Source organism: Xenopus laevis, chromosome 7S, assembly GCF_017654675.1.
Source record: "Xenopus laevis strain J_2021 chromosome 7S, Xenopus_laevis_v10.1, whole genome shotgun sequence".
NCBI lineage: Eukaryota > Metazoa > Chordata > Amphibia > Anura > Pipidae > Xenopus > Xenopus laevis.
The window spans coordinates 14,631,465-14,659,463 of NC_054384.1; the positions used below are offsets into that span (position 1 = coordinate 14,631,465).

General features: G+C 39.5%; 1 protein-coding gene across 4 annotated transcripts in view; it reads right to left on the bottom strand.

The window, feature by feature from the left end:
- Nucleotides 1-27,999, bottom strand: part of dock1.S (dedicator of cytokinesis 1 S homeolog) — a 234,066-nt gene that overhangs the window by 46,552 nt on the left and 159,515 nt on the right. For 3 of the 4 annotated variants that reach the window (XM_041570909.1, XM_041570907.1, XM_018227398.2), the window contains exons 30-37: nt 22,191-22,269; nt 19,416-19,516; nt 17,021-17,079; nt 10,409-10,557; nt 3,069-3,154; nt 2,709-2,865; nt 1,398-1,438; nt 1,008-1,098 (exon numbers count right to left, since the gene is read on the bottom strand). In XM_041570909.1, the coding sequence (XP_041426843.1) occupies nt 1,008-1,098; nt 1,398-1,438; nt 2,709-2,865; nt 3,069-3,154; nt 10,409-10,557; nt 17,021-17,079; nt 19,416-19,516; nt 22,191-22,269 (763 nt within the window). Of the gene's footprint in view, nt 1-1,007; nt 1,099-1,397; nt 1,439-2,708; nt 2,866-3,068; nt 3,155-9,523; nt 10,039-10,408; nt 10,558-17,020; nt 17,080-19,415; nt 19,517-22,190; nt 22,270-27,999 lie in introns of those variants that run through there. The other variant, XM_041570910.1, reaches the window with a different exon arrangement.

Sequence of the window (27,999 nt, forward strand, 5' to 3'; positions counted from 1 at the left end):
CCTTGTGGTGGCAGATGTCGGATTGATCCAAATGTTGGACTCCCAGACCAAACGATCATATTATAACAGGTGACAACACAGGAGAGTTGGAGAGCAATGCTGGGAGATAACAGCTTTAAAAACTGACTGATAGCGGTTTGGCCAATATCAGAAAGGCCATCTGACAGGGCCCATACAAAGGCAGACAAGCTGCTGACTAGGCCTTAAGGGGGCTTAATCAAAATTAAATCTGCCTGGCTAACTATAAGGTCAGGGCCGGATTCCTGTCTTTGCCGCCACGAGGCCTCTTCAGGCCGCAGGGTCCTAGCGTCCGGTACCGTCATGCCGCAGGGTCCTAGCATCCATCAATTTGAGCGCAAGCCCCTGCAGAAGTGTGCGTGCTTGTGCTGAAACGCTAGCGATTAGTGCCTCTTCAAATGCAGCTGGGCAGCATGCCACCCCTACCGTCTTGCCGCCTCAGGCCCAGGCCTTTGTGGCCTTGCCACAAATCCAAGCCTGTTTAAGGTGGCTATAAACGCACCGCTAAGCTCGCACGAAACAAATTTTTGGATGATATTCGGTGAAGGTATGGAGGGAGATAAGCAGACAGATATCGGCAGATGACTTGGATATGGGCCGTCTTGTTGATCGTGCTGGCTGGAAAAATTTGATCAGGTGCCTTCAAAGACATCAGTCACTGTTGGTGCTGAATTGTCCGATACAGGTAGAATTCTATTGTTTCTACCTGTATATCAGAACGATTCAGCACTACACGTGTGTATTGAAAACAGACAATCTTTCTTGGAAAGATCTTTTCCAGTTGTAAATGCTTTGAAAAAATGAAATGCCAATTCCTTAGTCAAAAGTGGGGTGTTCCCAAATTTATTGTGGTGCTCAGGACCCTCAGGTCACGATCAAACGTTTCAGGACATCAACTGCCCTTCCAGCTGTATTTCACATTGTGATAGGCTGGCCAGAACAATCTATAGTGGTGTCCATAACATTACAATATAATTACTGTCTGGTACCTTTAAAAGCTTGGCATGCAGCAGCAGAGTATAGGCAGCCTCCGTATAGTTATCACATTCCTTGTGTAGATCACACAGTTTGTACAAATACCTAAAGCAAGGCATAAAAGAATGTCACAGATATAAAATGTACACTATAAATGATTCATTTTTTGATATATCTTAAAACAAGTAATTCTTATTAGGTTGACATGAGTCAACTAGAAAACTCCATATGCTCCAGCTATAGGCCAGACTACATGGAGGCGTCACATTACATGGCACATTGTGTTCCCAATAGATCTTTGTGCCATTACCATTTCTGCTTTTCTTTGTTCTGTTTACAGAATTACACATTAAAAAGCAATAATACCCCAAGTTTAAAAATAGAAAAAAAAGATAGTTACAAACCTTATGTACATTTCTTCTCTCTCAATCTCTTTGTAGAAATTCTGCAGAATGCAATCAAACATAAAAGGATGTAAATCTTTTGTTTTATAAAGTATTCAAAACATCTGATTGAAAGGAGATTTTCATTTTCAGTGTGGCTTGCTTTTGCTTGTATGATGTATAATATCATTTCTGGAGGTAACCTCCAGCCTACATTACATTTTCCATAGTATTTACCGATTACTAGAAGGTTACAAAAACTGTGAGTTTAAGTTGCTAGACGCTGGTTGGGCTGGATTAGCCATTTTCAGGATTTATTTCAGGATTTGGTTTAAATTTTTCGCAGGATTTGTATGAGGCCAAATCCTAAGAAGCGAATAGATGAGGCTGCTCCAGATCCGAGCCCAATGTCCCTACTCCACAGCTCATACATGTACCTCACCTCAGCCTCTACACCTATCTTATTAGAAACCAGTCGGCAATCCAGGCTAAAAAAAAATGTGGTTTAAGACATCAGACTTCTGAATAGATGCCTCTGTCCAGCAGCCTGCTGTAATAAACCAATGTTATTTAGCCTGGAGTGCCGCCTTCTCGTGCCCCCTTTAAGGGGCACGAGAAGGCCCTATTGAAGACCATGTAAAATTGATTCTCCTAGCCTGCCCAAAAGCAGACTTTCATGTTATATTCATTCTATGAAAATGGCATTTGTACCCAAAGAACTTAGGGAGTATTCTGAATTATGGTGTTAATACCCCGGGGAGCTAATAAGCCGTTTGTTTTAATCGTATTTGCTGATTAAGATGAGACTGTGAAGGCCAGTTCTTCCTATTGCTAATGTGATCATTATTTGAACAGAATGAACTGCTTAACATATAGAAAACAAGCATAACAGATGATACATTAGAGCAGGGGCTGCCTCCCCACGGCGCAATAGTGGTTGCTCCCAGCATGTGCTAGCAGATGGTGGGATTTATAAATTAGAACAGGTGTTTAGGAAACATATGTAGCTTGAAATCTCAAGGAATCAGAACTTAAAGCATCTCTTTGCTAACTGGGCTAAAGGAACACGGAGAGATCTGCAAGTGATAGAGAGACACACACATGCCCAGCTCTGGGTTAATAAACCCGGTAGGAAATTCTTTGGATATACACAAGCAGAGCAAACACTTTGCTACACATTTGTAAAAATGCTAAGTAATAAAAAAAATAGTAAACAAAATTGCTCTTTTTTTTTAAAGCTTTTTTCCATTGAATAACATCTGACAATACAAAGTCATAGTTACCGTGGAAAGATATTTTCATATATATATATGATTTGATCGAGTCACTAACCAAAACATTGACAGTACAGCTCATCCGGTTCTCTTTGTTCTCATCGTGCATAATTGTCCTGTAGTCCAGTAGTCGCTCCATTAGCCGGACCACCAGTGTGACAAAGTTCTCACCGTTCTTTGCTAGGTATTTGTGTTTTCGGCAGTGCTCCAGCAGTCTGCAAAAGTTCACAAAAAGCTTTAAAATAAACCTACTCCACAGAGAGGGGAAAAAAATACACTGATGAAGGTGTTTTTCTTTAATCTCTGCTGTTCATTAACAGTTTTTAATTATAAGTGAGGTGCAAAGTACATCGATTATGTGTTATTGTCTCCTGCTTTTAAACTTAGATATGAATCAGAGTGCTTAATCAACACTTACATTTTCTCAAATAACACTTTGTACTGCTCGTCTCCTCGTCCTCCTTCCACTTCATGGTCCAACTTGGTGATGATTTCATTCTCAAACTGAAAGAAATGTGCCCAAAATAGTCAGCACAGCAACTGTAACCAGACACAACTCTAACTAACTATTGTTGAACTGCAGTGCCTAAGTGTCTTGGGATGTTGGTCGAGGAAGTTCAACTGCTAAAGTTCAGCAAGCTGCAAGTTCTGAAGAAGGTACACAGATCCTATCAGATTTCAAGGAGCAGGAAAGTTGTTTACCACTTGGTTGTTTACCACTTGGCTGCCAAATGTTAGACACCCCAAGTGACTGTACTGAGTTATCTGAAAACTGCACTGGCCCGGGGTTATTCCAACGAGCATCATAGGTCGATCCTCTTCTGGCTTCTTCTTTCTTCAAATTTCCCAGGTCAGACACACGCACAGTAGAATGAAAAAGCTGACTTTTTAGTTAAAGTTCGGCTTTTCACTCTAATGCGCATGCGCAGCTGCGAGACGAAAGAAGAAGCTGGAAGGGGAGCGCTCTTTGGTGCTCGCTGGAATAACCCCGGGCCGGTGCAGTTTTCTGCTGATAGGAGCACTGGCCCAGGGTTTCAGGTAAGTAAATACATTCACTTGGGAGTGCCTAACATTTGGCACCTCCAAGTGGTAAACTACTTTTCTTCTTCTTTAAGCTTGTGTGATTATTTGATCGGTCCTTGGATAAATTTTATAGACCAGTCCAGTTTTACTCACCGCTTGGCAGCCAATTAAACAAAAGATATGCTTATATGATGCCCTTCATCAAAGACTTGATTTACTTTTACTGAAAATTGGTTAGGAGCCAACTACTGGTTGATTCTTGTGGGTTTCAAATCCAGAGTAAAATTACTCCAGTTGTGTGTATGCCTGCCCCTGGTTTCAAAGCGATAAGTACATTGAAGGTGCAATAGAGTGGTGGTGGTGTTTCACTGGGCTTTCAACCCAAAATGCAAGCTGTGCAAAAATGACCTATTCCTCCAATAAAATAGGACAAACTGGACATTTTCGATTAAGGAAGTTTAGCTTCAGCATATGAAAATGTTACAGAAAACATGCCTCCTATTCCTTGACCCAGAATGAAAAAGCTAGACCAGCAATGCATTTATAAAGGAGTAAACAACACTTTACCCACTTTGATTGCAAATCTATGCTGACACGACAGATATATTCTTCTGGAGCAGGCTAATCATCCGACTGGATTTTTGAGCACAGGCATAACTAAATGACTAAGAGAATCCCCAGGATGTGCTTGATTAAATAGGAAATATACACGTGTGCTCAAAAACGAGACTTGATACGAATAAGGGTTCTACAAATTGTTTTAATTGTACTCCACAAAAGTCACATGACTGGAGGAGTCTGGGAAACCAACAATATGTCTAGCCCGTGTCAGATTTTCAACATTAAATATAAAAAATTCAGTTTGCTCTTTTGAAAAATGGATTTCAGTGCAGAAGTCTGTTGGAGCAGCACTATTAACTCACACATTTTGGAGAAAAAAACATGTTTCCCACAATAGTCCCCCTTTAAAGAATGGATCTGGATGGGTGGGGGTGGTTAGTGTCAGCTTCTCTCACTTGCTTACCTCTTATTTAGGCCTTATTTAGAACAAAATAATGAAATTGGATAATATCTAGCTGTTTACGTTAAAGGTCAGGCCCAACTTAGGCACATTTAGACATTATTTTTAACCTTGGTGTTTGTTTACTTTAACAACTTAGAATGAGAGTTTCTTTTAGCAAACACATTCAGCTCTATATGTTCATAAGAGCATTCATTCTTATTTGCCTGTATAAATAATGAAGGTCTAATCTGGAATGTATTGAAGCCATTCTGATAATAATGCGTTTAATATATATCCCTGTTATTTTAAAGATGCCATTCATTACATTTTAAGCAGGCAAAAGTGCATAACTAGATCATCCTTGTAACCTGAAGTTTGTTGAGAAGAGCCATTAATATAAAAGACCAGTTTCTATGACTACGACACTGTCAAGGTTGTGTCTTGCATCGCCAGTGTTTGGAAATATTGCGAGGACCATATTAAGCAGACATGTGGGCGTTATTTGAAAACAGACCGACATGTTTCTTTTATTCTCTGGCATTTTCTTTACTCCATTTCCGTTTCCAGAGAATTAGCATAATTAAAAAGCACAAAAAACGCAGGATCTGCTGTTAATTAAAATTACTATCATTACCTCCTACTTTAATTGCAAAAGATCTGTTATCGTACACAACCTTTTAAACTCCAGTGGTTGATTAATTCAGTACATCAGAAATGTAACCTTTTTGAGGGAGAAAATATCTAAAAATTAGATAGAAATTTACATCAATTTAGGTAAGTGTTTGCGAGTTGCAGACTTAAACAAGCCGGAGCAGTATGACCTTTCAATGAGCTCATGCTGTGACCTGAACAGAAAAGCCAACATAATCATCTAATAAAAAGCCTTCTGAAATAAAAAAAATATCCCCATACCAGAATCAATTTTCACTAGACTTAGCTCAATTAAAGTAATTGGGTAGAACTCCCTTCAGTGGCAGTCTGTCCTGCGACTGTGCATTGTAGGAAAGCAAAGGCGTCAAAGATAAAATACTGCAAAAATAGCTCAGCTCATTACCTAAAAGGGAAATCAAATCATCATTGAGGGATTCCAAAGAACAGGTAGGTCGGAGCCAGGGAACAAAGCTTGACATTATTTACTGGGGTAAATGGCTATAAATCTGTGCCTGCCTGGCAATTACAGATGATGGTTTTTGAGCAAAAGAAGCATTAAAAAAAGAACTGCTAAAACAAGCTGATCGTGTGGCCAAACATAAAGCTGCACTCAATTACCGTATATACTCGAGTATAAGCCGTCCCGAGTATAAGCTGAGGTACCTAATTTTACCTCCAAAAACTGGGAAAGCTTATTGACTCGAGTATAAGCCTAGTGTGAGAAATGCAGCAGCTTCTGGTAAGTTTCAATCAAAAAATTGAGGGTTTCTGCTCCCATTGGAGGTGCCGGCGTCTCGTTTTTGGAAGCCAGCGACCATTCTTGGACGCTGGCGAATATTCTTGGAGACTATTCTTGGATGCCGGTGACTATTCTTGGACGCCGGTGACTATTCTTGGACGCCGGCGACCGTTTTTGCGCTTGACCAGAATATAAGCCTAGGTAGAGTTTTTCAGCATATTTTGGGGGCTGAAAAACTCGGCTTATATTTGAGTATATACGGTAATACTATCATGGGTGGAAGTATAGTCTACGAATTTCTTAAGTTACAATGCATTTTTCCTTTGAAAGGAGAAAAGCATAGGGGGACATGAACTATGATCTACTAAGCACTAAAATACCTGAAAATAGGGAAGAATCTCACTGATTTAACATGCTCCAAGTTGACAAATTAGCACAATATCTGGAGAACATGTATTGTATACAGCAATATTAGAATATTGAGAGATGATAGGCCAAAAGATGAACAGAAAAATATGAAAATATTTTTTTTTTAATAATAAACAGGAGGTGGCTATTCTCAGCACTGTGGGATCCATAAAATAACTTAGAGACGCAGTAGGGAGAAATATTTATCTATGCCAACAGCTTATATTGTGAGGAGTAGAGCTCTGAATTAGGTTTCCAACCAACTCTGGAAAAGTAAATATAGTTATTATACTACATTTATACAACATAGAAAAGCAGTGAATGACAATTATGACAACCTGTCTAAGGACTTTCCCTCATGGACATTTCTTCCTGCGTTACAGTGAAATGCATTCAACCGCAGGTCGAGACGCAGCCAATTCTTTTTTAACAGGCTTTCCTCGCGACGAGGCATATAAGCTCCGAACGCAGAAAAACGCATCCATGAAGAACAGCCCTTAAAGAAAGTGGATTCGCCCATAATGGTCATCTCATAGACAATAGGAAGAAAGGCGCATTGTATTACATTTTGTAATAATAAATGACAAAATATGCCAGTACAATATCATACATGTTACAATGTAATTGGGAATATGGTCAAGCCCCATTTATATGGAATATTCAGGTTTCTTAGAATTCACCAGAAGCAAAATCCAACCATCATGTTACTGTAAAGCAATGGACAAGTAAAGGAAGCATTATTTTCCCATAGATTACATAATTTTGAGAAAATAAAAATATTAAAAATTAGGGTTCAATCTGGTATTTGCCTGAATCATAGTTTACAAAGTTCATTTAGGTTAAGGTTTAACCAATACACATTTCTTCTGCTATTATACTTCTCCAAGAATTCATCCAAGCCACCAGCATCTGCCATCACATCAGCACCCAGCAAAGCTTTCTACAACCTCGTTGCCCTCACTGAGAAGAACCAGTTACACTGCTTCAAGTGAAAGTTCTGTTTCTTTAATCTAAAGAGGTGGTCTCTGGTCCATTGATCTTGAAAAAAAAGATCTCCCACTAATGTACTTGTAAAAAAGAACCATGTCCCTTTGAAAGCACCTTTTCTCTGGAGAAAACAACCCCAACTTTGATAGTCTTGACTCGGTTTTATTGTTCCAATTATTTGAGAGGGTTCAGCAAAATTAAAGATTTTTTTTTTTAAATTTGGCTGCACGCTATTTTCTATTCAGTAGAAAGTAGAAATACATTTCTAAATGATTGCCTAAATGTCAAATTACATGGCATTAAGTTTGACATTTGCTATGTGCCTGAGCCTAAAGCACAACACAAAAATAAATAATAATCGAATCTTGTTTTTTTAAAGCATATAGCATGTAATGGCATATAGCAACAGTGTTGCCCTTAGCAAGTCAAACATTTATTGTTGTTGTACATCACAACTTAGAAGCACCTTGGGATACTTACTACAGCATAATTCCCTACCCTTGAATGTCTCAGCCATTAAGGTCTCTCTTCAATTAAATCTTAATGAGCAGTTCAAGTTGCTTAACTGCTCTCTGCACCAATAGCTCTGAAGCTCCTGCACGCCACTCACCTGCACTGCTGTACATTCACATCTCAGCCTTAGCTACATTATCGTTTGCTTTGAGTCTCGGAGGTTTTATGAACTTAAAAATTTGCAGAGTTAGAGAGTTTTAAGCACCTCCAGGGGCTCATGTAAATAAAACAAGAAACAAATCTTAAAAAGAACCACAAGGTCAATGTTCTAAACAAAATAAAATCTGAGCTAGAACAATGTATGCACATTTTAAGAACACGGTCATCAAATTGCATTTCTCTATTGGGCAGCTAAATAAATTAAGGGGCGTTGCATGAAAAATGTGTCGTCAGTAAAAGAAAAGCAGAGTTCAAATGGACAGAGTTTAAAAAGTGACTGTAGTCTCTTGGGAAAGAAAATAGCTGGAAATAAAGTGGCAATTTCTGCAAAGGAATTTAGCATTTGACTGTAATGCAATTCTTGATGGTTGAAGGGTCGAACAGTAAATTTTAATTTTTTTTATTTGGTGTCAAAATTCACACATTCGAATTTAAATCCCTCTATTCGAACGTAAATTGGAATTTGAGATTTATCAAACCTCGACCATGGAAAAAGTCCTAATTCGAATATCTGCCACCTAAAACCTGGTGAGTTCATGTACAAGTCAATGGCAGAGGTCCATTGAGCCATTTGAAGATGTTAATAGCCTTCCAGACATTAGTGTTATTTTTTGGAGGGAAAACTTGAATCGAAAATCGAATTTTCGGATTGTTCCTATTTGATCGAATATTAGACGTTTCTTCATTTTTTCTTAAATAACCTCCCATTTGAGTTGTGAGTATATTCGAATTTATTAGAGTAGAAAAAAATTCACATGAATTCGACCTTTGATAAATCTGGCCATTAAAGCACAATTTTAATAAACAAATGAAGATGAAAAAGTCATGACTTTCCCTTAAAGTATATATGAACCTGTATAATCGCCTACTGATATCACTTGAGTACTTAAAGGGGACCTGTCACCCTAAGAAATAATTCCAAATTATTTTTTTATCATGTTAGTTGAGCAAAATAAAACTTACTTTCACTACATTTATTATTTAAATTCGGTTTCCTTCAGTCTTGGAATTACACAGTCACAGCACGCAGGCAGGAGCCATTTTGTGGACTCTGCTATTAAGACAAGTTGTGTTTCACCCCAAAAGCTTGTGTATGTCCCCCGAATGGGGGACCTAATGCCCATACACATTACCCTTACCAATTATAGAGTGTGAGGAGGGAGGGGAAATGTGGAGAGAGCAGTGACATCTAGGAAGTGCTGAATGGAAAGTGAAAGTAATTGACTGCCCCGCATCTATGCCTCAGGCATAGAGGCGGGGCAGGTAATATTTGATTGACAGCTAAGTTATTTAAACACGTTTATAATTGATGCTTTTTGGGTTCCATGTTTCATTTGCAAACGACTTTTGTTATCCAGCTTTTTATGTGTAGGTGACAGGTCCACTTTAAGTATAATATAGAGAAAAGTAATCTGGGATAACTTTTTACAGTGCGCAATTTGACGCACATTATTCCTTTTATTGACTAGTTGTTATTGATCGAATGATCCGGCATTAATCTCGGGGTGTCAACAATGCGTTTGTTTTCTATATTTACGAGTACTTCTATACACCTAAAAACAATCAGAGCAACTTTATAAGCTCCTGTACATCCCCCGCAGTTGCACTTTAGCGTGTATGCAAATTTAATCAGAAAGTATTATAGGTATTACAAAGTATACAGGTTTTTATAGCAGGAACATGCTGCTTCATTAGACTGGAAAAGTAAATGCAAAGATTGCTGCGAGTCTCCTGTCATTTTAATGATACAAAGCATGCAGAAATATAATGAGCTTGGAATAAAGCAATCAAATCTTTAAATCTTCTAGGAAGCCTGACAATTGTTAATGCCATTTACATTTTTGTAATAAGAAAAATTCCTGCTTCTTTGCACTCTCTTCCCCTGCTGAGTCTCTGTATAGCCGCCTGGGAGAAAACAATAAATCAAGAGAGATGTTCGTACATGTTATATAATGCACTGCAAAGAGGCCTCTACACTTTTTCAGACTTAGTTTCACATTCACGTTGTCTCCCCTGGAGGTGTGAATAGTGTTAATTAACGCGATTTGTCCATCGAATGCTTTCGCAAACCAGATAGAAAAAGCCAGAGCAGAGTCTTCATCAAACATTCGAAAGAAAACAATATTTAAAAAAATAACAAGTGTTGCCAACTTATCCTACCAGATACGAATATATTTGAGTTTCTGAAAAATGACATTAGGAGAAAGCTCAATATTTTCTCTGAAAAAAATGGGATTAATGTGTCCTGCACTGATGAAAACTCAGATATACGTACCATCTGGAAACTTCTAGTGGAATGAAATTCGCACTGCATCATGTCAAAGAATATTGGGATTGTAGCTTTTCGAAGCTCTGTTTCTGGGATCAAGGTCATTTCCAATATAGGGCCGACCATCTCCGGAATAAATTTGATTTTATGTTGCCCTGTAGAGAAGAGAGTCGCTTGATTTTAGACTAGACATATAACAACACTGGTACAAGTGCTTTTATGGGGATTCTTCTTGAAAACTTGGCAGTTTGCGGTTTAAAGGGATACTGTCATAGGAAAACAGGTTTTTTTCAAAATGCATCAGTTAATAGTGCTGCTCCAGCAGAATTCTGCACTGAAATCCGTTTCTCAAAAGAGCAAACTGATTTTTTTATATTGGATTTTGAAATCTGAATTTTGAAATTTTGAAGAAGGGAATGAGTGGGGTGAGTGAAAGAAGGGAAGGAGTGGGCTGTGAGGAAGAAGGAAAGGAGTGGGGTGAGAGAAAGAAGGGAAGGAGTGGGCTGTGAGGAAGAAGGAAAGGAGTGGGGTGAGAGAAAGAAGGGACAGAGTGGGGTGTGAGAAAGAAGTGAAGGAGTGGGATTGGAGAAAAAATAGAAGAAGTGGAGTGAGAGAAAGAAGGGAAGGATTTATAGGGGAACAAAGTTAAGATAAGAGAGGATAAAGGGCAGGAGACAAAACAGAGAGAAAAAGTCTGGGTGAAAGAAGGCAAGGAGTGGGTGAGAGAAAGAAGGGAAGGAGTGGGTGAGAGAAAGAAGGAGTGGGATGTGAGAAAGAAGGAGTGGAATGTGAGAAAGAAGGAGTGGGGTGAGAGAGAGAAGGAGTGGGGTGAGAGAAAGAAGGAGTGGGGTGAGAAAGAAGGGAAGGAGTGGGGTGTGAGAAAGAAGGGAAGGAGTGGGATGAGAGAAAGAAGAGATGAAGTGGAGTGAGAGAAAGAAGGGAAGGAGTGGGGTATGAGAAAGAATGGAAGGAGTGGGGTATGAGAAAGAAGAGAAGAAGTGGAGTGAGAGAAAAAAGGGAACGAGTGGGGTGAGAGAAAGAAGAAAAGAAGTGGAGTGAGAGAAAAAAGGGAAGGAGTGGGGTGAGAGAAAGAAGGGAAGGAGTGGGGTGTGAAAAGGAAGAGGAGGCTGTGGGAGAGAAAGAAGTGGAGGCTGTGGGGAGAGAAAAAAGTGGAGGATAGTGACAGGGGGTAACTACAGCTACAGTGGAAGCAGACCCTGCGGCTGCAGGGGGGCCCAAGAGGTATAGGGGCTCCATGAGGAAGTACACCTTTAGACATTTTGGGGGCCTGAAAAATAATTTGCTGTGGGGCCAATTAACATCTAGTTATGCCAGTGGATAGCGAGATAGAAAAGAAGGGGAAGCTGTAGCAGAGAAAGAAACTGAACACAAAAGATTAATAAGTGGAGGAGTAGGATATCTGGGTAACAATGTAATAGCATAGCACTAATTAAAAAAACCCAAACATCGTTTCATTGAATTTGATATTCATCATTTCACATGGATCAGTCCTTTCCTGGTGCTTCTTCTAACTTCTTTGCGGCAAACACAAAAACGCCACTAAACAGAGATCGAGCATCAAGTCAACACATTTTCATGTCAAGACAAGAGTTAAACAGCACAGATGTTGTAGCGATAGAAAATCACTTTTTCCAGATCAGGTGAGAGAGCAGCTTTTTCATTCCTGGGAATCAGTATTATTTTAAACAAAATTCATCCTCCCTCCTGATGGAATGACCCTGAAAGCATGTAATAGTTTGTAGTATATAGCTGAAGAGGCTGTGAGGCACAATCCTTTTTCAGTGCTGTTATTTTCAAGCTCGTCTGTGACAGTTTTCATGTATTATGTCTGAAAAATGTCAGAGTCAGTGTTTCAGAAAACAAATGTTACTGACACCGAGTTATTCATCAAACAAAACATCAATGTCACAAAGTTTTATACGGGTTTATTGCTCTTGGTATAAAGGCAAAGGAAACTTTTTGGATTAACCTATAAAAAGTGTGTAGATAACATTGTTATATTTGTATTGTATCTCAATTAGAGCTTGATTAGCCAGTGAGCCGTTAGTTGTCAGAGGGTGCAAAAGAACAGCTGAAGAGGAAAAGGTCAGGCAATCAAAAAGTAACAATGAGCAGACAATATTATTTGGTATTTAACAAAAAAGGTTGGATTCCCCAACAAAATGCCCTCTGTCTTAAAGGAGAAGGAAACCCAGTGGGCGCAAAAACCCTCCCCCCTCCCGTGTGTTGCTTCCCCTCCCTCCTCCCCCATGGCCTACCTGTCCCACTGGGCAAATGCCCCTAACTTGTTACTTACCCTTCTGCACAGGTCCAGTCTACGGAGTTCACAGACGCCATCTTCTTCCCAGCGATCTTCTTCCTGCTTTGACCGGTGCATGCGCAGTAGGAGCATTTCGCCAGTACGGATCGACTGCGCATGCGCCAAAAGTCAGGAAGTGAAATCGGAAAACTTCGTGACTTTTGGCGCATGCGCAGTAGATCCGTACCGGCGAAATGCTCCTACTGCGCATGCGCCAAAACGCCGGTCAAAGCAGGAAGAAGATGTCGTCTGTGAACTCCCTGGACTGGACCTGCGCAAAAGGGTAAGTAACAAGTTAGGGGCATTTGCCCAGCAGGACAGGTAGGCCAGGGGGGAGGAGGGAGGGTGGGCAACACGGGGGAGGGGGGAGGGGTTTTGCGCCCAGGGGGTTTCCTTCTCCTTTAAAAGACAGTACAGGTATAAGACCTGTTATCCAAAATACTTGGGACCTGGGGTATTGCGGATAATTGATCTTTCCATAATTTGGATCTCCATACCTAAGTATACTTAAAAATAATTTAAATATTAAATAAACCCGATAGGATTGTTTTGCCTCCAATGATGATTACTTATATCTTTGTTGGGATCAAGTATAAGGTACGGTTTTATCAATACAGAGAAAAGGAAATCATTTTTTTTTAAAAGTTTGAGTTATTTTATTATAATGGAGTCTATGGGAGATGGCCTTCTCGTAATTCCGAGCTTTCTGGATAACAGGTTTCCAGATAACGGATCTAATACGTACAAAAGTACAAAAAATAGTACAAAATTCGACGCCGCATGTGTTTATGATTGATAATATAATTGAGCCATGTTTATGTGTGGGTCGTCTATGTGCAGTACTAACTTGTTGTAAGATTCTGGTTGTGGTAAATGTTAATACTTCTATGTGAATGATGTCCACAGATTTATTCTAATTTATGTTCCCACAAATGGTCAGTTGGAACTTATAGATGGAAAGGAATAATCTTGGGGGGGGGGGGGGGGTCAAAATTGCTTACCCCATACCCTAGGCAGGGTAGGAGATAAAACAATACCACACAGACATCTTCTTCTTCTGTATCTTTTTCTACATTCTGGTCCAGGTGAGCATGTGCAGTAAAGCAAAAAGCCAGCCTTTCACTCTACTGAGCATGTGCACTGGCCTGGGGCCAGCCAACATTTGCTACCCCCTAGTGATTATAACTTTCCTTGGTTTTAAACTAGTAAAGATCCATAATGGGCAGCAGCAATGTTTTCAGCCTGCCTCGGCTCTTTATCAAGATAGCTAGGCTTGAATGGTACACTCACCTCTGGATTTATTGATGTTGTACACATGCTCAGACACAGATAATTTCCTTTGCATACATTTTCACAATTATACTGTATGTGAATGGCATCCAGAGCAGCAGGGGGCACAGCTGTACTGGCCTGGGCCTAAAGGGGGGCCTGGCTGAGCTGCACTTTTCAAATTAGCCAGGCCCCACTTGACACTGCTGAACAACCGAAGTACAGATGAGACAAGTTCCCGAATCGCGGAAGACCCAAAGCCGCGAACAGAGCCAAATCCACGTAGATCTGTAGCTGCAAAAAGACTTGAAGCCGCAAAAAGATCCGAAGTTGAAGTCCTGATAAAGCTTACTTAATCTTAGCCTTTCCTTCTCCTTTAATAAACCCCTGGCCACCAATGTATTGTTAAAACCCATGTCCCACTGAGACACATTCAGTTACATTGAGAAGGAAAAACAGCAGCCTGCCAGAAAGCATTTCTCTCCTAAAGTGCAGGCACAAGTCACATGACTTGAGGCAGCTGGGAAATTGACAAAATGTCAAGCCCCATGTCAGATTTCAAAATTGAATATAAAAAAATCTGTTTGTTCTTTTGAGAAATGGATTTCAGTGCAGAATTCTGCTGGAGCAGCACTATTAACTGATGCGCTTTGAAAAAAACATGTTTTCTGATGACCGGATCACTTTAATACCTGATCATATGAGTGCATGGAAACAAATTTAAAGAAGTGCAGATACGTCGCTCCTTAATTCCTTTCTTTGATACTAATGCACTGCAGATATTTGGATTGATTATTTTGTTGTTACTCAGATTTGTCGCTAAGAACACTATAGTAGTGACTTCAAAAGAACTATTTAGCAGTTTAGAAGTTGTAGCAATCAAGGCCAAACATTTTTTTTTTTTTGACAAACAAGCGGTTTCTGTTCAAGTACGCTCACAGACATGAAATTACTACTTTAATGATTGCAAGGACATTTACAGACAAGGACACTTGTACAAGTGCTTGACATTATGCAGCCAGGTGCTCATTACTCTACAGACGCTTCAAGCTTTCGGCATCTGATGAGATCAAAAGCTTAGCTCTGTGCCAGAATTTTGCTTTTAAGCAGATGACTCTCCAAATCAGTTTGCAAAAAACGGGAAGCGCGGAATGTATAAGGCAGTATATGCTATGACAGCAGGCGATGGTCACATGAGGATTGTCCCCATTCCAGTGTAAAAGGTCAGATCCATTTAAAGTCCAGTCATTTAAAGGTATGGGCATTTGCTACTGGGGTGTGTTGCAGTGACACCTGCTGACCTTTCAGCCAGCATGGGGATATACCTATCATTACATAGTAACATAGTAAGTTAGGTTGAAAAAAGCACACGTCCATCAAGTTCAACCTTTTTACTTTTTTTAACCTGCCTAACTGCCAGTTGATCCAGAGGAAGGCAAAAAACCCATCTGAAGCCTCTCCAATTTGCCTCAGAGGGGGAAAAAATTCCTTCCTGACTCCAAAATGACAATGGGACCAGTCCCTGGATCAACTTGTACTATAAGCTATCTCCCATAACCCTGTATTCCCTCACTTGCTAAACACCATCCAACCCCTTCTTATACCTATCTAATGTATCAGCCTGTACCACTGATTCAGGGAGAGAATTCCACATCTTCACAGCTCTCACTGTAACAAACCCCTTCCGAATATTTAGGCGGAATAGAAAGAGGATTAATTAAAAGTAGCAATAACAATACATTTGTAGCCTTACAGAGCATTTGTTTTTTAGATGGCCCCGTTTGAAAGCGTGGAAAGAGTTGGAAGGCAAATTATTAAAAAACTATAAAAAGAAAATCAATAATGCAGACCAATTCAAAAGTTGCTTAATATTTGGGCTTCTGTAAAAGTTAAAGATTATACAGGTATAGGATCCATTATCCGGAAAACCCTTATCCAGAAAGTTCCAAATTACGGAATGAACATCTCCCATAGACTCCATTATAATCAAATAATCAAAATTTTTAAAGATGATTTCCTTTTTCACTGTAATAATAAAACAGTAGCTTGTGCTTGATCCCAACTAAGATATAATTAATCCCTATTGGAAGCAAAACCAGCTTATTGGGCTTTTTTAATGTTTACATAGTTTTCAAGTAGACATAAGGTATGAAGATACAAATTATGGAAAGATCCATTATCCGGAAAACCCCAGTGTCCATGTAGGGCCGGCTATCAGCAAAGTAAGTAAGATATCCTGGAAAAAGGCGAGCACTCACAGGTTTTAAGATGCAAAAAATATGTGAAATTTATTGAAAATAAATAACTAACTAAATTTATAATAAGTTATTTATTTTCAATAAATTTCACAGATTTTTTGCATCTTAAGACCTATGAGTGCTCGCCTCTTTACAGGATATATATATATGGTGTTTTTTACAGTGAGAGCTGTGAAAATGTGGAATTGTCTCCCTGAATCAGTGGTACAGGCTGATACATTAGATAGCTTTAAGAAGGGGTTGGATGGTGTTTAGCAAGTGAGGGAATACAGAGTTATGGAAGACAGCTCATAGTTAGCGATGGGCGTCCGTTTTTTGGACACCGGCGCATTTTCCCCAAAAACGGACGACGGTGTAAAAAAAAAAAAAAAAAAAAAAAAAAGACTCCGGCGCAGTTTCGCGAATTTTCCAGCAAAGCGAAACCGTCACTACTCATAGCACAAGTTGATCCAGGGACTAGTCCGATTTTGGCCATTTTGGAGTCAGGAAGCAATTTTTTCCCCCTCTAAGACAAATTGGAGAGGCTTCAGATGGGGTTTTTTGCCTTCCTCTGGATCGACTGGCAGTTAGGCAGATTAAAAAAAAAACCTAAAAGGTTGAACTTGATGGACATGAACAAGAGCGCCCCGAAAAAAATCTTAAACTTCAGTTACTTATTCTACAAAGCAAAAAAACCTGCGGTTTACAACAAATCGGGTAAATCCACTATTTATAGAAAAACCCATGTGAAAGTATAACAATACAAAATAACGTAAGCACTAAAAATCTTACCTAGGTTGTACCACATGTCCCTGATTTCAAATCCAATTTGACGTCTCATATCACCATATCTAAAGGGAATAAACATGTTAAAAACCAAACATTTTGTTTGTTTGTTTGTTTGTTTGACAGGGATAGAAGACTGAGGAAGGTAATTTCCAATTACTGTACAAGAATCAACAATCTTTTTCTTTTTGCCTTTACAAGATCACATGGCAGATCTCTGGGCCAGGATATAGCATGTTCAATTTGTCTCTATGATAAAGCCCAGATGGCTTTCAGTTACACGCAGCACTACAAAGGCTCCCACATCCCTAGTATAAACAGATGCAAAAATTGGGTAACTGTAAAGGTGGCCATACACACACAGATCCTATCGTACGAATCGTACATCTTTCGTCTGGCGGAGATCGGTTGTTTGGTCGATTGGTAAGGTTTGATTTTGACCCGACCGATCCCGCCGGAACCCAGGGAAATACGGCCGAACAATCAGATTACCCCCGATATAGCCATGTTTGTTAATGGCATATCGGGGAAAGATCCGCTCGTTTGGCGATGTTGCCAAAGAGTAAGAGTAAAAGAATAGAAATGTCTGGTGACTTGATATATTTTCTCTATTCTGTTCCGAACTGTGCAAAAAGTGTGTTTTCTACTTTATTACACCTGTCACTTATCTGCAGTTTGTATAAAACAGACCCTTGGGTCATTGTACTAAGACATTGCACTAATACATTAAAGGGGACCCGTCAGTCAAAAAAAATATTCAATATCTTATTTTATCAAATTAGTCAAGCAAAATGAAGTATAATTACACTATATAAATTATTTGAATCTTGTTTCCTTCAGTCTGGGAATTCATAATTATAGCAAGCAGGCAGGAGCCATTTTGTGGACACTGTTATTAAGACAAGTCTTGTATCATCTCAGAACTTTATTTGTGCACCAGAATGGGGGACCTGATGTCCATCCCCATGCCCTGGCTACACAATTAAATGGCGAAACCGGTGGAATGTGTGGAGAGCAGTGACATCTAGGATCTTTCCCCGATATGCCACTAATGGCATGGCTATATCGGGGGTAATTCAAACGTTTGGCCGTATGGCCAAACGATCGAATTACGATGCACCAAGGGGATCCGACGGGTCAGTTGGTTAAAAATCCAACCTTCCCGATCAATATCGTGGCCAGATATCGATCGGGAAGACCCGTCAGAAGCCCCCATACACGGGCAGATAAGCTGTCAAATCGGTCCAAATGACCGATATCGGCAGCTTTATCTGCCCGTGTATGGCCACCTTAAGGCATAGAGGAGGGGGCAGACATTATTTGATTGACAGCTGAGATTTTAAATTAGTTTACAACAGCTATGAATGCCTTACTAAAAAATAGAAATTGAATTTCATGTTTAATTTGAAAAGGACTTTTATTATACAATTTTTGTGTCTGGGTGACAGGTCCACTTTAAGGGGCACATTTATCAAGAATCGAATCTGAGAAATGTGCGAGGGTTTTTCCACCTCGGATATTTCGAATGTTTGCGTGTTTATGGAAAAATCCGAATGTCAAAAACTCGGATGAAAAACCACGTGGGGAAAAAACCTCTAATGATCGAGTTCATGTCCCAAAAAAACTCAAATTGTTCGAATTTATGTCCAGATAACTCCAATTCCAAATTTTCACATTCAAATTTTAAATTTTTTATTAACTCACAGACATTCGAGTTTTTAAAAATATAACATATTTATTTATATATATATGCATGTGTGAGTTTGGGTGCAAAAAGAATTTGAACTGTGGAGAAAAAAAATCCAATTTTTGATAAATCTGCCACTACGTTTGATGGCCAGCCCTAATCTACAACTTGTACCAGTAAGCACTCTTTGTTTTTGTTTTTTTCAAACAGAAAAAACACACAGCTGCCCAAGTAGGCTTACTGTCTTTCTAAAATCCCCTATTTAAAAAAAGGCAGAATATCGCCTTGTTAAACATGAATTCAATGATTATGGTTTTTGTTATTTCTTGATGTAAACCAGGATGAAAAGGGAAAATAAATGTTTGGTCCTTATGCTGTAGAATTGAAAACCAGTATACAACAACATCCTCCCTTCACCTTCTATTCTGACTGTTTCGTTTGCCGGAGTCAAACAGTACTTGAAGGTGGCTAAGCAGAACTTCTGATGGGTTTATTCCATTTTAAAATGTTTTTGAGTTAAAATATAATGATGATAATTAGAGAAAAATAAACCACACAGGAAAAGGAAGATTCCAGAATAAATCCCAAATAAACCTGTACTTTAAAGGGTTCAGCTGAATCTCAATCCTGCAAAACATACTGGAATTTGGCTAAATCCAGGATTCAAATAATTCCCCCCAAAATGCACTACTTATGTATGTGTGTATAACTTACTTGTTAAGTATTTTGTTTCTTTTGGCACTTGAAAAATTCTCCAGCTGTAATGATTCTTGGGTGAGAAAAGCAACCGCCAAGTGAAAGTAGTTATTCCACAGCTAAAGGGGGTAGAAAAAGACATTTTCGTGTGTAGGGCATACCAATCCTTATTGAAATAGAATAATGTTCTGTGGAACCTACCACCTTTAGTGTCACACTAGGGGTTTTCTCCACTCACACATCTGCTCTTACCAGTCCCATGGCCAATGCAAATGGATTTCAGGTCAAATCTTGACAGTCAGATGCCTTTCAGTATGCACTGACCATGTGTTGGATCAAACAGACTTGTGTTTTCTCAGCCGTTGGAGAAACCAACTGGTGTGCCATTAGCCATTCAGTTTTTCAGCATTATTGCAGAATAAAATTGCATTAACAACATATAATAAGTGCCACTAGCCACTGACAACCATTATGTAATTATTAATCAGATTCATTACTAAAATACTAAAGTTAACATTAAAAAAAGGCCTTTGACTTTTCACCATTCAAAACTGCTGATTATTGTTGCAGATCAGTTCATGTAATGATCACTTGGTGTCATCCTTAAAGGGATCCTGTTATCGTAAAACATGTTTTTTTCCAAAACACATAAGGTTAATTGTGCTACTCCAGCAGAATTCTGCACAGAAATCCATTTCTCAAAAGAACAAACATTTTTTTATATTCAATTTTGAAATCTGACATGGGGCTAGACATTTTGTCAATTTCCCAGCTGCCCCTGGTCATGTGACTTGTGCCGGCACTTTAGGAGAGAAATGCTTTCTGGCAGGCTGCTGTTTTTCCTTCTCAATGTAACTTAATGTGTCTCAGTGGGACATGGATTTTTATTATTGCGTGCTGTTCTTAGATCTACCAGGCAGCTGTTATCTTGTGTTAGGGAGCTGCTATCTGGTTACCTTCCCATTGTTCTTTTGTTTGGCTGCTGCGGGGGAAAAGGGAGGGGGTGATATCACTCCAACTTGCAATACAGCAGTAAAGAGTAATTGAAGTTTATCAGAGCACAAGTCACATGACTTGGGGCAGCTGGGAAATTGACAATATGTCTAGCCCCAATATGTCTAAAGTTTTGTCATCGATCACACTATCTGTGTATAAAATGTACGCAAATAACTATTATTCTTGGCCAAATTGATGATCACTTCACATGGGACCCTCAGTTGTGAATCATGCACCAGAAGATCATGTTTTGGTGATATCTCCCAAGAGGCTGAAATGATCTGTTCAATTTGGCTCATAGGCTGAGCAGACAGATCAGTGCAATATGTCTAAATTTGACAGATGAGAGTGATTAATAATATTATATATATATATATATATATATATATATATATATATATATATATATATATATATATATATATATATATATATATATATATATATATATATATTCCAGTAATCCATGGGAATGTACCACTTATTGAAGGCAAAATGAAAATGCTAAAAATCTGAAAATACTCCACGTAAAACCTGTGGAAATCATGTGGTAAACAATGATTTTTTACCTTCAGTATCAATAAATTTGAGTTTTTCCGGTGACAACTCCATAAATTAGATTTTTTTTTTCTGGTAACACTCGCAAAAAGTTGCATATTTTGAATGGACACTCTATTTTGTTGTGACTTTTTGTGGCACTGATTTTATCGAGAATAATTATTGGTAAATTAAGGACATTCAGGTTTAGGAGTTTGGGTGAATAGTGAGAGATACTCGAATTTTAGTAAATAACCTCCTAAACCTTCATAGCTATTCAAGTCCATTGTTCAATGACTAAAGGAGAGCCATCAATGTCAAAAAATGGTCTGCAGCATTTTACTTCAAATAAATGCCTTGTACTTTTTTTTTTTCTTTTAGATTTGGGGCCAAATTCCCTACATGAATGACTGCTGTGGACCAGGGTCAGTGATTTAGAATGACTTGTTCGGGATTAATCAGTGCCATTAGTGAAAGGCAAATTAAAAGCCCATTTTCTACTCTCTTAATTTCTGACCGCATTCTCCACAACATTATCCTTTTGCAAGGGTGAACTATTTGAAAGGACTAGGGATTCGAATGACTATTAACTTAATCAGTCCTGTAATGTTTTAACTCTTTTTACTCTAGAACAACAAAAGGCTACATTGAAACAAAAATGACATAAAAAGCACCATTTACTAAGTTAAAGTTCTCTTGCGGAGTAAATTTTAAATATAAAATATTCATGAAAACATATTCAAATTACAATCCCGATGAAAGACATGCTACTATCTATCAGTGATGGACTGGCCCACCGGGATAACAGGAAAACTCCCGGTGGGCCAAGGTTTCAGTAGGACCTCTTGCTTCTAACCATTCAGCCTATTTCAAGGTCATTCCCTATTTCTTTATGGGAAAAAATGCATAATAATGGAAGGATATAGTAAATAGAATACAAGACTAGGAGAATGAAGAGGTTGAGTGAAGAAAGGAGGAATAATAGTTTGGAAAGTGGGCCCATGGTCTAAGGCTATGGTGGGCTCCTGGCATCCCAGTCCGACACTGACTACCTACTGTGGTGGGAAATTCTACACAAAATAATAATCTTGATTTCATCTGTAGCTTACCTAGATAACCGGATGCCTAGAATGTAACTGTTTCTGATATGGACAATCGTTTTACATGTATTTTATTACTAATGGAACTTCAGAAGCTAGTGAACCATTGAGTGAAGCACTTGAAAATAAACAGCAACTCCATCAATCATGTTTGATTTACCTGTAGTTCAAAGTTGGCTTGATCAAGGAACTTTTTGTTGAGCATATCTGCATACTGATTAATTGCCCTTAAAAAGACTCTGCAAAATAAAGATAGGATGAATAGTTAACACATAAAAATGTCCAATCCACTTATCAATCTTTCATGATATGCACAGAAAAGGGTTGTAATAACCAAATAATACCAGTTGCCTGTTCAGAACAATGTGAAAAGATTTAAAAACTGAACCTCAGAGACATTTTGACTCCTGACAAAGGCTGAGCTTCATCACAAGCGGAGCAATAAAATTTGTGAATGCCTAAAATGCGTGAGTGCCGTTCAAGACATTATTCAAAATAACAGCACTGACCCACTTTGCTACACTCATACAAGCCAAAATAAGCTCTATACCCTGCTACTAATAACAGATGTACCAGTAAGAATCACAAAAAGCCAAAACATTAGTGAAGCGGTCATACAAACCACTAAATTAGTTCAAGTTTAATACGATTCTAATTTAAAGGTCATTCAAATTAAAAAAAATCTAATATTTGAATGGCCCGGGGTTATACCAGTGAGCACCATGGAGCGCTCCTCTTTCGGCTTCTTCTTTCTTTGCGCGGCAGCGCATTCGAGTGAAAAGCCGAACTTTAACTAAAAAGTTGGCTTTTTCATGCGTCTGCCCCGGGAAATTCTAGGAAAGAAAAAGCCGAAAGAGGAGCTCTCCGTGGTGCTCACTGGTATAACCCCAGGAATAGCAGTTTTCTGCTGATAGGAGCACCAGCCTAATATTTGGCACCCCCAAGTGCTAAACGACTTTCCTTCTCCTTTAATGTCATTTTCTCTTGATTATGAAGTAGTTTGGGCCACAGTTTATTTGTTAAGAAGATTCCCTTTTGGGATGGAAACGGTGAAAGCTGTTGGTATGCTGGTGTCCTGTATAACTTTCTATGGTACTTTTAACCAATTTTGGGAAAGATCCCATAAAGGAGCAATAAGCTGCCACCTTGGCCTGTGCTGTAACTACATAAAAGCAAACCCTGCCACCAAGGAAGGGCCTGGTGGAGGGGCAGGGCCTGGAAAGGACCCCTTTTTCAAACCCCCCACCTCCAATCTGCACACATATTATCTAAACCAGCGATCCCCAACCAGTAGCTTGTGAGCAACATGTTGCTTCCCAACCCCATGGATGTTGCTCCCAGTGGCTACAAAGCAGGTGCTTGTTTTTGAATTCCAGGCTTGGAGGCAAGTTTTGGTTGTATAAAAACCAGATGTACTGCCAAACAGAGACTACTGTAAACTGCCAATCCACATAGGGGCTACCAATAGCCAATCACAGCCCTCATGTTGCAGTGCACCCCCAGGAGCTTATGCTTGTGTTGCTCCCCAACTCTTTTTACATCTGAATGTTGCTCACGGGTGAAAAAGGTTGGGGACCACTGATCTAAACCATGTGCTTAAGATCATGGAAAAAGGGGTGGTGATGTGATGTATTATATGGGGACCTGTAGTAATGTGACGTATTAAATGGGGACCTGTGGTATGGCTAAAGCTGGCCATCCCACTGTGACAAGCTTTAGTCATACTACCCTTACAGAAGAATAAATGGGGTCGAAGGTGGTCTCTCCAACATAAAGTGACATGGTTAAACTGAAGGACCCATATCATATAATCCATATCATAAAGCAGGCATATCGAAAGTGTGGCCCGGGGGCCAATTGTGCCCCGTTTTCAAATTTACACCAGCCCTCAGCCTCCATCATGAAATTAATAATAATGAGGCCCCCCAGCACAGTGCGATCAGGAATCCCATAGCAGTAATATTAAGGCACATTAGTGAAATGATCTGCCACTTGGTCTATACTTCTGCCTGTGTGTTGGGTGTTAGTAATAAGACACGTACTGGCACATAAAGACGCACTGTTTTCGCATACTTCTTTAGGGCTGAAGGTGTCAATAGACGTACTGATGTGCCAGTACAGTAAACTAAAGAAGTATGGCGTCACTACGTTCCAGTACGTGTCTATTACTAACACCTTCAGCACACAGGCAGCAGTATAGACCAAGTGGCAGATCATTTCACTAATGTGCCCAAATATTACTGCTACGATTACTTGTTTCCTCTAATTTAATCTTAATGGTTCAAAGAATGTCGGGCAGAATGGTCGGCCTCCACGCATTTTCACCTCACCAAATCTGGCCCTCGTTGAAAAAAGTTTGGGCACCCCTGTCATAAAGGAAAGAAATATGTGCTTTCCCCAAAGTCTGCTCATAACCAAACCAAGGCAAGAACAAAAAATAATCGGTAGCACATGAGCTACCTATGGTGGTCACAATTAAACGATATACTGGCCCTTTAAGCTATGAAGCAAAAAGTCTGCGTGCCTTTATGGGACTCCCAACCATAACTTTATCACCATTTTCAAACACAATCAGAAGACAGACATTGAAAATAAGCATAACTGCTGCAATTCATAAGCAGCTTGCATCTCATTTTCATAAGCCAGATAGCGTGTCCCTGACCACTAATCAGAAAGAAAACCGGCATAAGAAGCCGATGCCCATTATTGCTACATGATTGGGAACTCTGCAGCTCATTTTTTGTAGATTACAAAACCAGACAAAACTGTGGGGCAATTTACGAGAGATAATAAAATCTTCAGTCATGCAATTCAGAAAACACTGCATAGAATGAAGGCGAATGAAGGCTTAGCTAATTTCTGGAGCCCTAAGAATGCCGTGATTGATAGCAATTTTTAAATGAGGTTACAAAAGGCATTACTATAATGTCACACCAATTAAGTTAAATAGAAAGATAATGAAAGCTTTTATTGCAGCCTATCAGTTCTATCAAGATTGCACATGTTCACTCTCAATAGCTCTGATAAGAGATATTGTGATAAAAAATGTAGAATTTCACTTTATAAACTATATGTGGTAGAGGAAGAGGTGGGATTAAACATTACTGTACCAAAATTGTCTTAAAAGAGATGGAAAGGGACCGCTACACTTTCACACCCCAATTCTGTCTCCCGCACTTGCACTGTGCCATACAACTTTTGTCCCGTAACTGTCTTTGCGGCCGCCATGTTGGCCCTCTACCTTCTCCACTGAGCCCATTCTTCATCACCTTTCTTTTCTACAGGTTAAATTTGTCTAACTGCCAAAGTAGGGACAACAGAAGGATTACAAGGAAAGGCAGCATGGAGAAGTCTGTGCAGCTTGGATGGGTACGGAAACATATTATGGGACAGGTTAATTTGCCAGGTGCACAGGGACATTCAGCTGGCAGCCTGGCAAACATTCGTTTTCCGAAGTTTCCTCGTGAGGCAACTTCGGGCAACTTTAGAAAGCGAAGCACTCCGAGTGATATCCAGCCGGCAATTTACATTCTAGCCGGTGGGAGGCAGTTCGGGGAGATTAGTCGCCCCGAAGAAGAGGAGATTTGTCGCCGGGCGACTAATCTTCCCGAATCTGAGCGTGTGCCCTGACCCTTAGACAGCAACTTTTCAAAAACATCTTGATGGTAAGGTGCTGTGTTTCCTTAAAGGGGAAGGAAACCTAGTTGGCGCAAAAACCCTCCCCCCTCCCGTGTGTTGCCCACCCTCCCTCCTCCCCCCTGGCCTACCCGTCCCGCTGGGCAAATGCCCCTAACTTGTTACTTACCTTTCTGCGCAGGTCCAGTCCAGGGAGTTCACAGGCGACATCTTCTTCCACGCGATCTTCTTCCTGCTTTGACCGTCGCATGCACAGTAGGAGCATTTTGCCGGTACGATCTACTGCGCATGCGCCAAAAGTACTTTGTGACTTTTGACGCATGCGCAGTAGATCAGTACCGGCGAAATGCTCCTACTGCGCATGTGCCAAAACGCTGTTCAAAGCAGGAGATTGCGTGGAAGAAGATGTCGTCTGAACTCCCTGCGGCATTCTTAGGTGGTGTATGGCCACCTTTAGTATCACTTTTATTCACAAGAACTACATGGGATGGCTTAGTTCAGGTGTGTTTGATTCTCCTTTATCTTGGTAATCTCAGCAATTAGAATCTTTTACACAAATCAAGAATGTTTTGGCATGGGATAGGTTAACCTTTTTATTGTCAGAATACCACTATACATCAGGTTCTTTCTCTGATTCATGCTGTGAATTACCTACCACCTGTATTAGTAACTTCATGCCACGGAATTGGTTAAGTCATGTGTGTTTGTAATTGAATGACAACGTTTAAATCATAGACACATACTAAAATATATACACTAACACCTCTTTGTGCCTGTATTTACAGACAAATGTAAACAAGGACACAGAAAGAGACAGATACAAAGACATAAACATGTAGACAAAACACAGACACACTTACATACGCATGTGAACACTCACATTCACAAAATACTATAACTAACGTTCAAATGAATGATTTAATGGTGCAACAAACACTACTGTAAACCTTAAAAGTGTTAAACCCAAAACAACATGCAGAAAATAGAGAAATGTTTAATCGAGTTTGGTCTAATGCACAAAATGTTATATTGTATAACAGATTTACAACACATTTGCAGAATGTATACATTAATTTATTTACATTTTTTGCCCTTTTCACAGAAGGCTGATGCTCTGGAAATAGACATTCTTGCAACCATAACCTGAAGACATTTAGGAGCTGCATGTCATAAGCACATTCATCAACTCAGCGATAGGAAAAGAGGGGAAAAGTCTGAATGAAAGGGCTTGCAGTTTTTCTTGCCGAGTTACTAGATTTAGTATAGTTTTAGCTCTGGGGATAATGAATGCATACAGTATGATTACGTAATGCACCCGAGGATACAAATAAAGTAGAAGGAAACAAGGGGTAAAGCTCATATACATTTGTAGCTATATCTAGTTGTAATGGGTAAGGTACATAAAACTCCACCCATGGTCAGATTTGGATGGCAAAAGTACTGGTTTGAAACTCTGCAGTATTTGGATGTGGTATGATGCTACGAATCTCCATTTCGTGTGATTTACGGGCCAAGTGTGGAGTGTCCCGACATTTTTCATGCCATGGCGATCGGACAGGTTAGAAAATTTCTTTCGGCTGCAGATAATATCTCTGCATGTGTTGCCGATCTGACGATGTTAGTAGGAGACTGTCACCAGCTTTTGTGGGACATAACTTTCGTATGATTGCTGTCAGGGGCAGAACATCGGCTGATCTGTTCTTTTACTACTTTATTTGATCTGAATGGTTAGCGGCAGGTCGGGAGATGGCACCGAACGATCGTTCGTCCGATATGAAGGTAAATCTGCACGTCTATGGAAACCTTTAGTAGCCAGGGGGTTTATGATTTCTGTTCTTTACAAAAGCAGACTCTATCCTCAAAATGTGTTTCATTCTGTGTTTTGGGGAAAGATTTTCAATTCTCCTACCTGCAAGTGCAAATACTGGCCCTTGGGATTTGCTGTCCTCCTTCTATGCTGGTCCTCACCAGACGCCTTTCCCATAGATGATTTTGATACTTGGCCTTATGGTGCAGATGCACTTTTATTTATTTTTTTTAAATTACATATCAATGTTTTTTGATTATTGTTGCTGTTGTTTTAAAGAAACACACACAAAAAAAGGCAAGCTAAAATCTGTTGCGATCCATTCAAATCAATGGAGACATCAAGTATCATGTATATTTGTTGAACCCTTCCTGCAGCTCATGTAGTCGAAAATTCCTCCCCTGTATTGAGTGTTCGCATAAGAGAAACTAAATGTTTGAGGCACAGTTGATATTTGGGTCACAACTTTGGTGGACAAGGTAAGGTGGCCTGAAACTGTACTGTTATAAAAGTAATTTCAATTAAA